Source organism: Chroicocephalus ridibundus, chromosome Z (genome assembly GCF_963924245.1).
Source record: "Chroicocephalus ridibundus chromosome Z, bChrRid1.1, whole genome shotgun sequence".
NCBI lineage: Eukaryota > Metazoa > Chordata > Aves > Charadriiformes > Laridae > Chroicocephalus > Chroicocephalus ridibundus.
This window is the reverse complement of record NC_086316.1, coordinates 49,029,811-49,048,036: the sequence shown is the minus strand read 5'-3', so window position 1 is coordinate 49,048,036 and position 18,226 is coordinate 49,029,811. Positions and strand designations below refer to the sequence as shown.

The window sequence follows — 18,226 nt, the reverse complement described above, 5'->3', positions numbered from 1 at the left end:
TGTCAGAACAAACACAGTAAGTTCATGTGAAGCATGCTGTAATTATTACACATGTCCATCAATGGAATTACAAACTGTTTGCATAAGTGCAGCTACAAAATAGTACTGGTTACCCCATTTCTCCTCCTGAATATCTACTTACATGTTTCTTACGATACTCAACCTGGTACATCCAAAAATTCTCCATCTCAATTTTGGCGTCGTTTGACTCTAACTGACATGCAACCCACTCTGCCTGAGAAGCCTTCCTTGCTGTTGTGAAGAGGGATTCAGTAACAGAACTTGTAACAGGAGAGGACTGTGTTGCATTGTGTTGCATCTAACCTACCCAGGTCAAACCAGCTGGCTACTGAATAGCTCATGAAGACAAACATAACAGACACTGAAACATATTCAAATACAACCACCTGCTCTTGCTTTATAAAAGCAGTGTTATTTTACCTGCTTTTAGCAGCAGCTTATCTGAAACGAGTATGACCTAGTGGGTCACATCATCACACACAAAGCTGGGACAGAGGGAATAAAATCAACAAATACTTCAGCAGCAGAAGATTCACTTAAACAAAAGGCCATTACTTGTATGACACTAATACCCACATACAGGCTTCTTGGCAGAGGAATGGCAAGGACAGTCTTCTTGTACATTAGTTCAGAGGAGACAACTGGATAAAGCAAGGCTTTTAAATTTATTCCATTTCAGTGATAAAAAGTATTCTGAGAGGTACCCATACGTATTAGGCAAAGGTCAAAGCACTATGAAATATTCAGGTCCAACATGCAAATATAATCACATGCATAATTTCACAGCTATGGCAGTAAATTGCTTAAGTTTTATCACAACTATGTTGTGGCAGAGTTATCTACTGTGATTTGAACAGTTCAAATTCTATTCACTAAAATGTAGACTGAGACTGCCAATGTATGTTCATACCTTTCAGATGTCATATAGTACACATGAAGAATGGAGCTGAAAGCTAAATTTCCTTACAAAATAATTAATCATCACTACTGGTCATCTTTGTTCAGATTTGCTTTAACTATAGTGCTAAAAATGGAGGGTTTGAAAAAATAAACTCAGAACTACTGTACACATACATGCATACTGTGGCACAACCTATGCAATTTAATTTATAATTGTGACATAAGGATGAAACTTAAGTTTGTACTGCAGTTGTGATGTAATTGTAATTGTGGTGTAACTGCTTCTGCACAACCCCAGGGCACTTACCCATCAGTTTGCAGGGTGGTCCATGACCCGCCCCTGTCAGTTTGTGCACAGATGATACAAGGAGTTGATGTGAGATAAGGTAACTGACTGAACGGCTCACTTCAGGACAAAGTTCTTGACTAATTGATATAGGACCTCTCCTCAATTTCAGGCAGCCTCATAGAATCATCCAGCAGGCTCTTCCTTTACATATGATGATAAGTGAGGGGCACCATTCATCGCTCCAGGGTACTAACTACCATCCTCGGCAGGGACTGTGGCTGACCCAACAGCTCCCCCATGCAGTTTCTGCTGCAAAAATTACCCAAAAGTACACAGATAATATACTTGCCTGTAGTCCACAGAAACTATTCCTGCAGATGCAGGTAACGTCATGTACAACAGCCTTATGTACACAGATAACATAGGAAGTGTTTTGTATGTAGCTTAAGGTAAACAATAGCAATGGATCACACATGCTAGAGTGGTCATGTAGGATCACAGACCAGCTGTATGTAAGGCCTGAGAACAAACACAGTTTGGGGAGTCTTCATCTAGGGAATCTCCTCTGATCCAGCTGAAGATGCCCTGCAAGGACAAAGCCTCCTGCCACTTGCCACCATGTGGACAATGACTGACAATCCCACTTGAGAGATCTGACTGTCCACACATGGTACACTATGCAAAAACACTGAATAAAATAGCTTTTTTAAAAACAAACTCACTGTCCCTGAGTGTCTGCACAACACCACCGAGTTGTAATTCTCCAGTAAAATTCACTGAAGATACAAACACAGAGATTTTGACCGTAGCAACAACTGTGTACCTCTGCCAGTAACCCCCACCTGTTACTGTTATATTACTAAGTCTCAAGTACAGAAATATACCTAATAACACACAGAAGTTTAGATCTGACATAGAAAAGTCCGAGTGAGCAAACAGTAAGTGCAACTGAGCCTGTGTGGGCAAGATGGCCCTTTATCTTTCTGGTTTCAGCAGGGCTCCTGGCAGCTGGTTCAGTGCTGGCTGTTTCTCTCTCTCAAGTATGGACTTCCTTAGCTGTACTTTCACTGGAACTTCTAGTACAACTGCAGATTCATGTGTCAGTCTGAAAAAATTAGTGTGGATCCCTCCTGTATTTTCAAAAGACTTTAAAAGCATGGCAAGTACTGTTCTAGCTTTCAACAGCACAGGAAAATCACTTGAAATTGCTTTCATCTTTCAATAACTCAGAAAAATAATAAAACAAACAAACTGAAATATTCAAGGGGCTACGTATCCAGTGCACACTGTAATTTAAAAGCCCATAACTCATCTGGAGAGTGTCTTCAAGCAGATTAATTGATACATTTAAGCTTTTTTCTGCATGACTAATGCATCAGCATAAAGCTTTCTGCCCTGGAAATTAAAATGCTTTCTGTTTGGGGTTTTTTGTTTGTTTTTAAAAATGGTTTTTAGTTTGGTGGTTTGGGGGTATTTTTTTGCTATACAATTTTAGGACTGTGGTCTCGCATAGATGACAGAATGACGACCTGTATTCTGTGCACTGACCAACAGTTCTAAAAGGTCTGCTCAGAAAAAGAAAACAGTATCCTATCAATATAAACTCATCTTTATTTAATTTCTTTTCTTTGCCTTTTTTCCCCCCTTAGCTCATCTATTACCAAAACCTGCTTAATTATTTAAAACAAACTTCTCTATTGCCTTGTTAATAATACATTACTCCTGCTGTGGAAAAAGTGAAGCAAACTCATCTCCATGAAAATACTTCACTCCTGGCGTTATCAGAATTGAGAAAATCCTGCAACTGAGAACTCAAAGGTTGAAATAAAATATATGTAACCAAAAAGAACAGAGAAGCAAAACAATGCAGCTCAGTTCTGCTCTACCTGAAAGGCTTGTCTTCAGCTCTGAATTTCTACGTCACTAATCCAAATCACCCACGTGTTTCGTTTTACTTTGTATTAGGGTTTATTCTAACATTGCACGACCTCAAATGTCTGCAGAGGAACAGAGTCTGTAAACACTGATGAGAGGGATTCACAAAACCAAAGTCTGGCCTGCAGCAATGAACTGTGCCCTGCAGGTCAACAAAACTTGTCTTTCAGATCTATATAACCCCACGGATAATTGAACGGACCTCAGAAAAAGGTCATGGTATTTAGTTCTGAAATGGAGAATTTCTACCTCCAAAACACTGTTTTCTCCTGATTACGGCAGAAGTGAAGCAGGCAGCCTGCTTCTCTTCTCTGGACGTGAGAGCACAGAAATGCTCTTAAAATCCTGGACAAAAAAAAACCCCACTTGAGCTTTTGTGCCTTTCAGTGCTTTTCTCAGCAGGCCTCTGTACTTTCACAACTAAGCACATCACTATTCTCAAAGCTCTATGACATTTTAAAGATGCTTTTTTAGACCTTCCTTACAGTTTGTACACCAGAATATTTAACTGTATTCTGAGTTAGCTACTACAGAAAACTATACCCTTTTCCACTTGAACATGTGTTCATCCTGAGGTCCAGATGCATGCACTGGAGACGACTTCTATTTTGACCTCTAAACACCACTGTTTCTGTGTTTGGCTAGACACTTTCACAGCAGGTTTCTGGTGGAGAACCTGACAAAGAAGAATGATGGGAAAGAGCCACCTAATGGGATATGGGACTTCCCTTCCACTGAGATAACTGTGTGCATCTAGAACAACACCTTTTCTTAAAGGGTACCCCCCCACACCACTCTCAGACACATGCGCACGATAAGCTCTATGGTCGTCTCCAGCTGTGAACATTATTCAGTATGATGTGCACAAATTCTCCCTCATTTCACACTCAGAAAACACAACCTAACTGCAGATCCACAGTCGTTTCCATCGTGGGTCAGTTTCCTGATGTCACATTATTGCGGTTGTGCATCTGTAACTGCTATTGTATTTGAAAAAGATACCCTCATGAGGCCATATGTAAGTGACAGTCTGCTTTGGTTTTAAAAGTTTTCTGATAAAGAGATTTTGGAAATACATGTCAATCTTTCATATCTCATATGTGTGTCAAACTTAAAATCTTACTGCATTTATTCAAAGGACATTGAGATAATTTTTCAGCCTTTATCAAATACACAACACCTTCCCCACAAACTAGACGTCCAGAACGTCTCTTATTCAAGTGAAAGCACGCATCACTAAACCAGGGTGCACAATGCACACAACGGCAAATACTCTCCACTGTTAAATATTAAGCAGGTACTTTCGTACACTATTTATTTATTCACAGTAAGTCTGTTACCTGCCTCCTACATCACAGCACTATCAGAGTCTATTACAGTAGAATTGTCCATGGGTTGTGAGCAATTTTATTTTTTCAGATACCTACTAAACATTTCTTCTGAGGAGGAATACATAGGAAAGACTGAAATTCCTGGTAGATTAAGCTGTGAATAAACCTGATAACAGAGTGTCTTAAAAACAAATACAGTGATCTGTAGCTTTCTTACAGTCACAGTCATTGTCTGTCTCTCTTAACATTCCTTTCCCAAACTATACCCAGCTGCAGGCCAGCTGAACACTTACGGATTTTTAGCTTCTCAAAATAGTCTCTGGACACTTCCAACTGGTATTCTACCAAACATTCTGCTGTGAAGGTATCACCCAAATGCTCAGCACTGAGGAGTGACAGTCACTTTCTTGTGAAAAAAGGCAAAAGACATTGTCATATTTAATGAGACTCAACTGCAAATCATTCTTCTGACTCCCTGGCTTCATTGTTCTCTCATGGAGAGCTCCTAGCTAAATAAAAAGTGACTGCTATTTGGATCTAAAGAAGTCTTACCAGTTTGAATACCATGATTAACAACACAAAGTGATTAGAAATATTTTCAAGAAATTTTTACCTCTAAAAGCAAAATGGTTTTGTTAAAAAACAACGTGGGGACAATTTTCAAAGTACACCTGCAAAATAACTGAAGGTAATAAAAGCACCCGATTTTCGTCACTTATCTGCAGCTCCTTGATACTTCGTGGGGAAGAAAAGGGTGTCTGCCTGAAAGTAAAATACTCTGTTTATGTAATTCTTTCTTATTTCAAGGACAGTGTTACAAATCAGATTGAATAGCATCGCTGGCATACACTGGTTACACTGAAAAGCTCCTGTCTGAGATCCTGTTTCTTTCTCAAGGGAGACAGAAGAAAAAATATTGATTTTAGATGAATGGGCTTTAACTATATTTTTATTATAATTGATCACTCATGGTCACTTAGCCAAGACAACAACATTGTGCCTAATTTACTGCTAGGCAATTCTAGTAATGCTTTGTTAAAGAAAGCAGACTGCTCAGACTTCATGAGTTGGCATCTGAATAAAAGAACACAGTAAAGTAAATACGTGCATCTTCAGTGAAAACTAAAATTCTCACCAAGTACCTTCTACAACATGTATTCCCCTCAATTTGCTACAGATCTTCTAAACTATTTGCTTAATTTATTTCCTCTTTCCAAGAACACAGACTGTCTGTAACCATCATTTATCTTTGCACTGAGCTATACTAACTGTCATACATCACTGTTTTGATTACAGCCAGCACTGAAAACCTCCGTCAGGTTCTTATCTGAAAGGCAATGAAAAATATTGAATGAGAAATTAAATTTTGGTGCAAAATGGAACCACCTATGTATTTCAATACCTAGTGTAGATACAGAGACCAATGGAAACACCTGTTTTGTCTACTATATGAACATACCAGGCTGAGTCCTATCAGCATACCTTAGAAAAGTTAAATTCTGCAAGGTGCAGCAAGATTTTAGAGAGCAGATAGAGCACCTTCAGGAAGGACTCAGTGCTCTCAGGATCCCCAACCTAATGTCACTGAGACTATCGTGGTACTGGGTGTTACAATCAAAGAATCAGGAAGCAACTGATCCTCCCAGACAAAGACAACACAGACAACATGGTGAACAAAATGTACAGCAAGAGAGTAATGTGATCTATTTGAAAAAGGGGAGAGAAATAAATCAGCTTTTGGAAGTTTTTAAAGAAGTTAATAATAATTGTTCTCCTGTACAGAATAATCTGGGAAGACTGCTTTAGCGCTCCACGTGACTGCTAATCAACTCTGTAGCAGACATAATTTTAAAAATATTTGTGAAAGTAATTTCTGCAATATAGTTTTAAAAAAAAAGTTTCAATGAAACTATGAAGAAACAAAAAACCAGCCCAAACATACTATTCACTGTGTGTTTCCAACAGTTTTCAAGGAAAATAAAATCTGGAAGCTACATGTCTCAATCAGCTTGCATGTTTTTTCAGCAACTCGAACACTATGCTCCAAAAATTTCTCCCCATTTATAGAATACTAGCCTTCATCGTTTTGAAGGCAGATTAAAAAAAAAATCAGAAGCTTGTCATAGATCTACACAGTGATCTTTTTTCTGAATTCCCTTTGCAGAGGCTGCTGTATTTTGTAAAGTTCTGATGCTTTCTTAGAAGGTCACAATAGTTCAGTGTAAAACACCAAACAACAGACAAAATGTTCTACCTTTCAGTGTTCTTCCAAAAAAACAAAGGTCACAAAAAACATTCCACAGCAATAAAGAGGATGGAGCAGATGTTTGCAGCGCAGTTATCCTTGAAGTAATAGCATGGGTCCATATGATAGACTATTTTTGGCCAGTAAATTTAGCTTACCAGCTCTTTTCACATCAGGCATAAATTTAATGTAGTTAAAGGTTGTTTATGAGTTTATTTTATTAGAAATATAGAAACCCCATGAAATTTCAAGTAAAGATTACCATACAGGCAGCTGGAAGCACAGACTGTGAAGTGATTCTGATCCAAGTTAAGCCTCACGCCAAAAGTACAGAATTTTAGAAATGCTGATGCTGTACATCTGAACGATGGCCTTCAACACTTAGTTGTGAGAGAGGAGAGTGACTACACTTTACAGTGATAATCTAATATAATGAGGTTCATAACACATTTCTAGAGCCTGCAAATGCACAAAACCCTTGCAACTTTTCTGGAATATGAATCTGATCTATGATAACACCATAAAGAATATTAACAGACTTGTGATGGAACTGTTAGGATTGTTATGTGACAGAAAATGAAACTTAGAAACCTAGAATTAACTGAAACACACAAGGACAGACAACAGAAGACAAAGTGTTCAGTAGCCATTCTAAAATACCGCATGGCCGTAAAAATCTAACAGCATTTGTTTCAGAAAAAAACGAAGAGCTTCATGTGACAAATTGTTGTATTGTATAACTGTGATCAGCACTGCTTCATACAGAAAAATTTGGTGCACTGATAATGCACATGCTTACATCTTACATGTCCTCTAGAGTATAAATTTAAAATAGACAAAGCAGTACATACTTTACTGAAGGACAATTCACAGAACACGAAAAAATATGCACCCTCCTTCACTGCCATATATGTCACAATTAAAGGAACGAGACATATATAACATGAGAGCTTAAAGCTTTGTATACTCACATCTCCATCTAGTGGCCTCTGGTCGTCAGAGTCCCTTGTCGGACTGATGTCCTGCCTCATCACCCAGATAGGCTCCTTAGGTTCATCAGGGGTATAAGGAGAACGGATGGTCCTTGTCTTCACTTCCTCAATAGCCTCTTTAATATCCTTGATGGCCAGTGAAATTGCATCTCTCTTTTCCTTGCTGTACCTCTGCACAGGTTCTCCCGAGCTGGATATAACTCGAGAACCAGCTGGGAGCTGGCCATTACTTTCATGCCCACTACTGGCAAGAGCATGACCATGCTCCAAACTCTGCTCTGCCTCTGGCATGTCTTCAGCTGCCTTGTCTAAGCTCTGGGAGCTCATGCTCTGCTTCACCTCTGCTACAATCTGATCAATGTCCTCCTCTTGTTCATAACTATCCATTCTTGGGTAGGGCGCAAACTCTGCCTCCTTCTCAGGGCTGTCAGACTCTCCATCAGACCGTTCATCATAATGGTGAAGGCGGGCACCAAGTGCCTCCTTGCGGTAATTGTCAGCTTCCTCCCTTTCCCGCTCATACTGTTGGATCCCCTCTCTAACATCGAGGTCTGGTGTATCTCCTATCTCCTCATACACATGCTCCTGCAGTCCATAGTCAGCATAAGGCTCAGCATATTGTTCATCCTCTCCTCGGTGGAAAAGGCGATGTGTGTAGACATAACCCGAGTAGGCTGCATTCATGGCTTCCTCGTGTTCAATGGAATGGAAATGCAAGTGATTGGGCAATGTTCGATTACGAATGGCTTCGCCATGCTCAGCCTCAGCATTCTCCGTATACTCCTCAGACTCAGGCCTGTACTGCACCGCATATGCACTCTCGTCCTCATTTTCCTGAACCCTCTCTGTGTCATAACTGTCCTCCACTGTGGCTATCACATCCCCTTCTGCAGTATCCGTGTGATTGTGGAAACCACTCTCAGTGCTGGCTGACCGAGCTAACATCCCTTCCTCCTCCTGCCCAGACAGGCCCCCTTGGCTGCTGTTTGTATGCCTTGGGTAGCGAGTTGCATACCGCTGTTCCTCTTCCACCTCTGAGTGCTCCAGGTCAGCCTCCACTGACTCGTTCACTGCTCCAGCTGCCGGCTCTTCACTTACCTCCCCGTCAGGCGGTCCAACCAAATGGTTCATGGCAAGTTCTGGTGGGTAGGTCACTTATTCTATTGACATTTTGTCTAGCACAGCTGGAAAGAAATGAAAAAAAAAAAACAACCTCAGACGTTACTCTTAAAAAAAAAAAAAAAAAAAACTGGAGTCAATAAACAGAAGCAACAAAGGGCACCCTTCCTTCCCCAGACAAACATTTGACTTCAATAGCTCTGAAGTCAGAGGACAGCCAGCACAACCATATGACCTCCCATGCAAATCATCTCCAACAGCAGCAACCAACAACGACCCCCTTGGGGACTGCACTTCTCACTTCTATGGATAAATCCTTTGTGGAAGAATCATCTCAAAGCAACTCCTTGGAAATGCTTCTGCGGACTGCTGTGGCATTTCAATGACGTTGGCAGGCACATGTTAGAGGGACTCAACCATGGTAGAGATATGACAAATACTCCACCTTTGCTCCACTGCTCTCCCTACAGCTCACCCACGCGGTGCAAAGGAAGGTTGCTGTAATGTAAAACGACAGATTTGGTTCCAGCACAGGAGTCTGCAATTGCTCAGATACATGACAGCTATGCATACTACACTTCTTCAATACAGTATCTTCAGCTGAGCCTTTTAAAAAACCATTAGAAATAAAAATGCACTCTCAGGGTATCTGAAGCACCTGCTCCCTCTCCCTAGAGAAGGACATGACAGCTGGATAGAACATAGGTACCTTCATGGAATGTATCTACAATCACTTAAGATGGCTTCTGCATCAAACATCTTTCCTAAAACATCATGAAGATATTACTAATATTCATAATCATAAGCACATTGAGACTAGTGTGGCATCTCAAAAGATGATATAATTACTAGAGAGGTCTGCCAATAATAATAAATATGCAGGCCACAGAAATAGGAAAACCCCATAAGAATACAGATTAACTTCTACAAGTTTCATAGAGCAAACAGGCCTATCTAGCTCAAAAGGTTTCATTTTTACATAACAGCTTCAGCTATTTTGAATCTTGACCTATTTTTAAAATGTAGCATCATAAAAAGGACATTTTATGTCCTTTTAGGTCCTTAAGTCAAACCACATACCTGGTAAGAAAAGGTAGCTGTTGGAAGACTTCTAACTTGAAGGATCTACAAAAGCATGTGTCAATTACCAATTAAAAAAAAAAATTAACATGAATGTAAAATAGAACTTGAACCAAATCTACTGAACTGAGGCAGGGAGGCTCAGGTGACACTGCTGATTAAATGAGCTCTGTGCAAAAGAGCCATGGGAATAACCTCCTGTGACGAGAAAGCAACAGTCATTTCAGCTGACCTCTATTAGAAAAGTTGACAGGCAGACAAGGCCAGCTGGGAGTCACTTGTGCTATACTTCTATGGGAAATCTAATGGGTCCATCTTCCAGTTCAGTGAACACTCCTCCTTGTTTTAGTCACACCTACTGTCTTAGCCTTTAAAACTTACGAGTCCTTAAAAAAAAAAAAAAAGAAAAAGGAAACAAAATACGTCTTGGCCCTTGTTCCAGACAGATCTCTTCATTTCCAGGAACAGCCCATACATATAGCTTTAGCAAATCTAGCATGCTGTGTTTAACCTCTAGGACTTGCCTTTCCCACCATCACCACGAGGGAGAAAAATGTATAGTATATCACATAGTATGTAAAAAATGCAGTTGTAGGATAATAACTGACAAATCACATTAACTGGAAAGATTAAGATGTTCTACACAAACTAATCCTTTTTCAAAATAACTATGAAAAAACTCAGTTGTTTTTTCCAGCTAAAGAAGGTATGTTAGTAAGAAGCCCCCAGTGACATGGTAAGGTCTCTTCCAGCTAAGGCTTCCAAGAAATCAGGAAATAATGGGCAGAATACAGGTGAATATCCAGGTCTGTGCCAAATGAATAAAGCAAATGCTCTCCTCCCTGCAGCGTACGACATATTATTTAAGTAAACAAGAACAACAATATTGGAGAACTTTCCATTTTAAGCCCAGAAAAAGAAGGGTAAAGATGCCAAGGCATAACAGCCATTTGAAACATCCATCCCAATTGGATGTCATTGGGATGGATTCCATTGAAGTCAGTTATAAAATTTCCATTGCTTAGCGCATGGACAGACTTAGGCTAAAATAGAGGACTGTTTAAAAATTCTGCCTTAAATCTGTTGCATTCAAAGGAGCCCCTGATTCGCACCTAAGTGTCATTGGTCATCCACAGAAAAAGGCAGTACTAGTTGAAAGAAATGAAGTTACACATAAACACAGGATGATGAACCGTCGTGGTTTAACCCCAGCCAGCAACCAGGACCCCCAACACTCACTCCCCCCAACACTCAGCGGGATAGAGGAGGTGAATCAGAAAAAAAGGAAACCTTGTGGGTTGAGATAAAGACAGTTTAATAGAACATCAATGGAAGAGAAGATAACAATAACTATGAAAGAATATACAAAATGAGTGATGTAATGCAACTGCTCACCACTGAATGATCAATTGCCCAGCCCTTCCTGAGCAGTAACTGTGGATTCCCACCCCCCAGCCAACCTACATTTATATGCTGAGCACGACGTCTATGGTATGGAATATTCCTTTAGTCAGCTCGTCCTGTCTATGCTCCCTCTCAGCTTCTACGGGAGGATGAAAAAGTCCTTGACTTCATATAAGCATTAATTAGCAACAACTAAAACAGTATGTGTTACCAACATTATTCTCATACTAAATCCAAAACACAGCAGCTACTAGGAACAAAATTAGCTCTATCCCAGCTGAAACCAGGACACCAACTTTCTGAAATCTTGATCACATATATCCTGCTACACTTTTAACTGAGTTATGTTTAGTTAGAAAAAAGAAGGTAAAACTCAACTGCATGAAGACTACATTTACCTCAAGTCAAATAAGGTATCAAATGCCACAATACTTATGACAACTGAAGTTCTGATAATATCTGAATACATGTGATCCTTTTTTAGAAGCCTTAATGCAGGCTCACAGCATAATAGCACACTATGGACAAACAGCATCGCTGACACGGCCAGCTATGAGAAACAAATTACGGAGACTACAAATCATACAAAATACTGCTAAAAGCCTCAACATTTTCCTTATGCAAACTGAAAGTTTCCAAAGTTCCACTTGTGAAATTGCCCTCATTTGAAGAATGATCTCAGGTTAATTTCAAATATTGATAACCTGAAATTTTCAAGGTTGTGTCTCTCAAGGGGATGAGGAAGAAACTTCAAGCTTTACTTAAAGCTTTTTACTGAAAAAGGTCCTCTTCTGTTTGCCCTTCCTTTCAATTTAATTTCACTTTTTAATTTTGCAAACAATAAAACATTATTTTTAAATGTATTTTGAAGCTTTCAAAAGAAGAGAAATTTTAATTGTCAGAAAAGAAGATAAGTTTGCTTATAAAATTGTAGATCTGAATAAATGCCCTTAGGTCACCTAAGCCCCAATAATCTTCAATGAAAAGTAAGTTTCTCAGTCAAGTACGTTTATTTGACTGTTTAACAATCAGTCTTCAGGACAGTATTTAAAGAACCACCTATTAAGGTTGGGCATTAGATGCACTAAATCCCTTTTCATACATGGTAGCTGGAAGACTACTAAAACCCACATTTTTGTATTCACAGAATCATAGAATCATTTAGGTTGGAAAAGACCCTTGGGATCATCGAGTCCAACCATCAAACCCTCTCTACAAAGTACTCCCTTACACCATATCCCTTAACACCACATCTAAACGAGTCAAACATATCCAGGGATGGCGACTCCACCACCTCCCTGGGCAGCCTGTTCCAGTGTCATTCTTAGTAGTATTTCCCTCAAGTATATACAAGCTCTGCCTGATATTTCTCACCAGGCCTTCAAAAAGCTCTTTAATTTCCAGCAAGCAAACAAAAATCAATAACCTACATAACATGCCAGGCAGAAGAGAATATAAGCAAGAGAGGTCATCTGACCTTGGAAATAAAGACACAGCACCCATCTGAAAGATATTATACTCTCACATTAATTACTCAGAACAGCAGCTGTGCTCCAGTAATCAAACATATATGGGAAAGTGCTCTGTAAGCACTCTTAGCTTTGCACTCAGGACTTGATGGATGAATCTGTCTCCAAAATAGAGAAATCAAAGGTTGATTACTACTGCAACTAGCTCTTTGCTGAAGGTTAAACTACCTTCTTGCCTGTAAAGAAAAATTAAACATCTCCACATATTTCTCAAATAACATAAAGAAGAACCTTCCAGTTTAAGGATTTCTCTCTGCTATTTTATATCAAAAAAAATATTTAAAACACCACCAAAGGGCATATTATCATCTCGGAGCAAGACCACAACATCCATGCCCAGTGCTATTCAGGAAAAGACATGCCACAAGAAGAGGTGAAAATGGGAGTGTTCAGATTCCAGTTTCGTTTGTTATTTGTCTCCCAAGTCCAGATGTATAATTGTTTGCTTTCTTGCATGCAGGCGGAAATTAAGCTTCTTCAAACACATCTTCAAAATCTTTTCTTGTTTTTTTAGAAGAGCCATAAAATGCCTAGGAATTCAACAGTCTATGCAGTGCCCCCTTAGGGAGAATCCCCCACCTCTCCTGTATTACATGACTCTCTTTTCTGAACTGTTACCTGCTTGGGAAGCCTGGTTGCGTCTGCTGCCATGTGCTAAGTAAGCTCACACAAAACAGCTTTAAACAAAAAAAGCTGGGAAATGTATGTTTCTTGCCAGTCAGTGAAAGCAGCACCTGGAAAGCGACATTAACACCCCAGCACATATACCCACGTCATTGGTTCATACTGATGAGGCTGAACAACTGTGAACACTCATTAATATTGTAATTGCAAAGCAGAAAAGCTGCATGCACAATATCGCTCTACACATAGAATTTTCTGCATGTGCTTGTGGAATCCTTGTATCACTGTGATATTTTAAACAAGTTAAACACATGAGTTTTAACATTAAAATTTGCCTTTAATGTTTTCTGCAAAGTCTTTCACTCCAATTTTGTTCACAATAACCTTGGAAGCTTCCATTTCTGAGTCCCAGGTCTGCTTCTGAACTCAGTAGGAGCGAAGTTTAAAATACACACTAGCCTGTGTTCAACAGAAAAGCCTTTTGTTTTCTAGTAAGGTTCATAAATTTCAAAGGCAGGTAGCTTCTACCTGCATCGGTCTTTTCTGACCACAACTAGCCCAAAGAAACACACAGACTCCTAATAAAAAGTAAGGAAATACTGTTATTAACATAAAAGAGAGATGCACACTGGCCCATGCTTACGACATCAGCTTGGCCATGGCACCTAAAAGATGCCCTGTGTCTAACAAGAGAACTACAACTAGCCAAAGATCAAGCACTGTGGCACTATGTCATGTCATGTCATGTCATGGTTTTAATATGGTTTAAAATGATAAGAAGCATTTTACAAGTCTTCAATTCATTAGAAATTCTTTTAGAAAACTAATAATTAGCTTTAGGCATCCTAATTATTAAACTGGACATCTGAAAAAAACCACCAAACCAGTTTCCAGTTCCATTGAACCTGAGCACACTGAACAACTAATGACCAGTATGCAGTCAACGATGAAACCAACATAATAGACATAGGATTAAAAAAAAAAAAACAATCAGCTCCTTCACTTCCTGCCCATGGGGCTCATTCCTCCAGGCCCACGCCTGACCCCATGAAAAGAAAAGGGAGCTGAGAGAAATCTGCACCTGACATAAAAGAACCCCAAACTTTTGTTAATAGTAAACAGATCTAGAATTAGCAGAACTAATGAGTTCGCAAAAAAACATTAGTTTTTCTCCCCTTCCAATTCCCATCTTATCAAAACTAAAATTTAAACTTGAGCACAAAACAATGTTCAATAATCTTCAATGCAGACAGGTCAGACCTCATAAGTGCCTGAAGATGAGCAAGAGAGAGACAGAGGTCTCTTGAGGACAGAGCTGGTAATATGCTCTAGGGCACTGGAGAAAGAGAGTGCTCTGATCAGAAAATTAACAGAGCATTCCCATCACCTTTTAACACTGAAGTCCTGCCTATGCAAGAAACAGAGGCAATGGACTCTGTGCATATCTGAAGCCATCCATCCGCTGCCAGAGGAAGATTAACTGATATTATGGTCCAAACAGAAGAGATGAACCAAAAGCAGAAAAGAAAAATACTGACAAGGATCCACAGGCAATTTCTGCTGTAAAGTATAACAATTAGACAAACTAGACCAAAAGACACTTAAAAAAAATAAATAAATCACAAATTCCAGATTGTAATTGGCTGAGAGAATAAATCTGACTGCTCTCACCAACCAGAATGATTAAACAACATAAGTAAAAGTCCTATAACAGCTAAGCTGAGGAAATTTGGGTTCCTCTTTCACTCTGCTGTGAGCCTCTGACAGGTTACTGCTGATTTTATTCCTGGTTGTATTATGGATTGCATCTTCAATTAGCAGGCAGATAATCTAAAATTTTGACCACTGGAATTGTTTCTCTGGTATTTAAATCACAGTTACTAATAAAATTCATTTCCAAAAAAGAAAAAGAAATTGAAAAGAGAAGTGTATAAGCAGGGTCAAAGCACAACAACGTTTAAGATCAATATTACAATGTGAGACTAGTTTCGACCTCTGATACAGGCACAATCATTCAAAATGAATCTTTACTAAATCTGAGCATACGGCTGTTTGTAATTTACCATTTTTTCTCCTCTGTGTAAAAGGGCAGAACTGTCTCAGAGAGCAGAGTGGAAATCGCTAACTCTCCAATGATGAATTCTGAATGCAAATGATGTTATCTTCACACTAGTGACATTTTTATAGCAATGAAAACTATGTATTTCTCTCTATTTAAACAGAGGGGTTAGATCTGTGCTACAAAAAAAAAAAACAAAAAACAAAAAAAACAAAAAACAAAAAAAAAAAACCCAAAAAAACAAAACCCCAAACTGACCCAGCAAGCCCAATAACCCTTCCATCTCCTTTCAGATGCCACTAATAGCATAATTGCAGACAGACCTAAAAAATATGATCCAGTAAGCTGCAGGGCATGGCTGTCTTCAAGGTGTAAAATAAGAACCTCAAGCTTCACTTGTGAAGCCCTTGGATATTCCTCCTCTGCCTACACATCAAGACTTCATCCAGCCTTTCTGGTTAAGGCAATCTCACTCGTCTTTACTCTTGGTCGGTGTTGCACAGTCTTGATGGAATATGTCTTTGATATAAGTGAGACAGAAGACGTACCAGCCAAGAATCAAGATCGAGAACAGTCTGCTTCTATTGGAACTTTCGAGTGACTTAGTCCTCCTGATTTAGTAATTTGAAAATAAGCAAAAATCAAGTTTATCAATTTTGTTATGGAAAGCAAAGTTTTCAAGTGACTTAAATTCTTTTTGAATTCTTTAATGCAATCAAGCCACAGGGTTGTGTCAGGTTCAAAGAAACATTTGGATGGTTTTAAGACCACTTCAAGAAAAGAAGAGGAGTCTCCTAGAATGTGAGAAAAGGCTCTTCAGCAAATATGCAGCTTTCAGAGAAAACAAGTTTAACAACATACAGTAAAGTCCAAGTAGTTAGTCCAATTAGCTTCCTCCAGCTGAGAGAAGCAAGTTGCAGAATACTGTTACCAGGATTGTTTCAAAGGAAGAAAGTGGCTCAAACAACAGAACAGTACACATGTGGAGGAAAAAAACGCCTCTAGGACACATAAGCAATACTTTTTTTTTATTTCTTAAATGCATCTGTAACAAACCTAGTAGTTAGCAAGACAACTAGCAACTCATCTTGATCTAAAAATCTGTTTCCTGTCTCCCCAAAGCCAAATCCAAAAGTACAGGATCAGCTTATTGAAATGGTACAGAAATAATGCTGAAACCCCAGTAACCTCCTAGAATCTGTCATATGATCAGTAAGAGGATTGTAAAAGGCACTCATTATTACCTGAGAGCTTCAAGCTAAGGATACTCACTCATGAAAAGCAATCATGGCTCAGACACCATAAAAGTAAGAGACCTGATCCTCCTTTAATTCATTTTATTTCACAAATTTCAAAGGAGCTGTAGCCAAATTAAGCTGGAAAAGCGGGACAGATGGGATACAGAACTTGCTTTCATAGCATGAGATGTACATAAAAACATACCACTGCCTGGCAACTGCAACACCTTGCTACTGAAAACACTAGATTTTAAGATCCAGGCCCCCCAATTCCACCTTCACCCTAAAAAAATAAAAACCTCAAAACCAATAGCCCTTATTTCATTTGTTACTTTGATTAGACTTACACTTTACTACATGGTTTTTGACACTGATTTTTTATAGAAAGCCTTGAAAAAGGCAATATGTAAGATGTGGAGATATTATTCAGACTGGGGAAGAATGAGAAAGATGGAGAGATGAGGTAACTAAAATTGCGAAGTACCTGATTACAGTGGGCATATCAGCTCTTTTCTACCTGCTTCTCACCTTCCAAACCAACTGAATTAGCACTTTCTAGCTGCCATACCATAAGCTCCTGTTCAAGGGCCTGATGTATGTCTCGGATTACATTATTGAGCAGAAGGTTTTAAGTGTCAGATAGTTTGTTTCTTCTTTCTGAAAGACAGCAAGACATCACAGCCCGTATCTACTTCCATTCACAGAAATTAGGTAAGCAAGAGCATGTAAGGATTGCAGGCTATGAAAACCCCACGAAGAAACAGTGAAATCCCACTAGAAAAGAGATTTCATTTAAAGGTATAGTCACAGCTGAAAACTTACAAAGTTACCAAAAAAACTCAAAACAAATGAACCAAAAAAAAAAAAAAAAAAAAAAAGAGAGAGAAAATTTTAGCAGTTTCACACTGCAATATTCCTGGAATGAAATGTTACTTCAATAGATTTGAGCTTGTATCTATATAACTTTAATTCTCAGGAAAATCAGTAAGAATCACAAGAAACAAAAACTACAGAACAAAACAACGGATGCAAAGGAGGAGGAAGTAGGAATGCACAGATATAGGCTACAGAAGATTAAAATTAACTTCCCCCCCCTACATGGACAGCTTTCTCTTCTACTGTATTTTCTGTTACTGTTTTAGCCCACATAGTAAACCCAATCTCATCTCCTACCATCAAGTTCTAATAACACCTGCACATCCTTTTACTTCTTCTATTTCAAGGACAAGCTGCTGATTCAGTCCATATTTAAAAACAAAATAAAACCAAACCAAAACAAAATCCAACAAAGCTGTACAGACCAGCTTATAAGTTTACAAAGACTTGAAGAAAAATTGGTCTGCTACTTTCATTTTCTCACAGAATCACAACTGTGTTACAGTACTATACTGTAAAGACAGCCCCAGGGTCCTCTCCAAAACCACATGGAAGGATGCCATAAATTTACTTCCCAAGCATAG

The 18,226-nt window shown here is 39.0% G+C and overlaps 1 protein-coding gene across 2 annotated transcripts in view; it reads right to left on the bottom strand.

The window, feature by feature from the left end:
- APBA1 (amyloid beta precursor protein binding family A member 1) overlaps nucleotides 1–18,226 on the bottom strand; it is a 96,792-nt gene that overhangs the window by 31,484 nt on the left and 47,082 nt on the right. For both annotated transcript variants that reach the window (XM_063319630.1, XM_063319631.1), the window contains exon 2: nucleotides 7,693–8,897. In XM_063319630.1, the coding sequence (XP_063175700.1) occupies nucleotides 7,693–8,844 (1,152 nt within the window). In that variant the 5' untranslated portion in view covers nucleotides 8,845–8,897. The remainder of the gene's footprint in view (nucleotides 1–7,692; nucleotides 8,898–18,226) is intronic.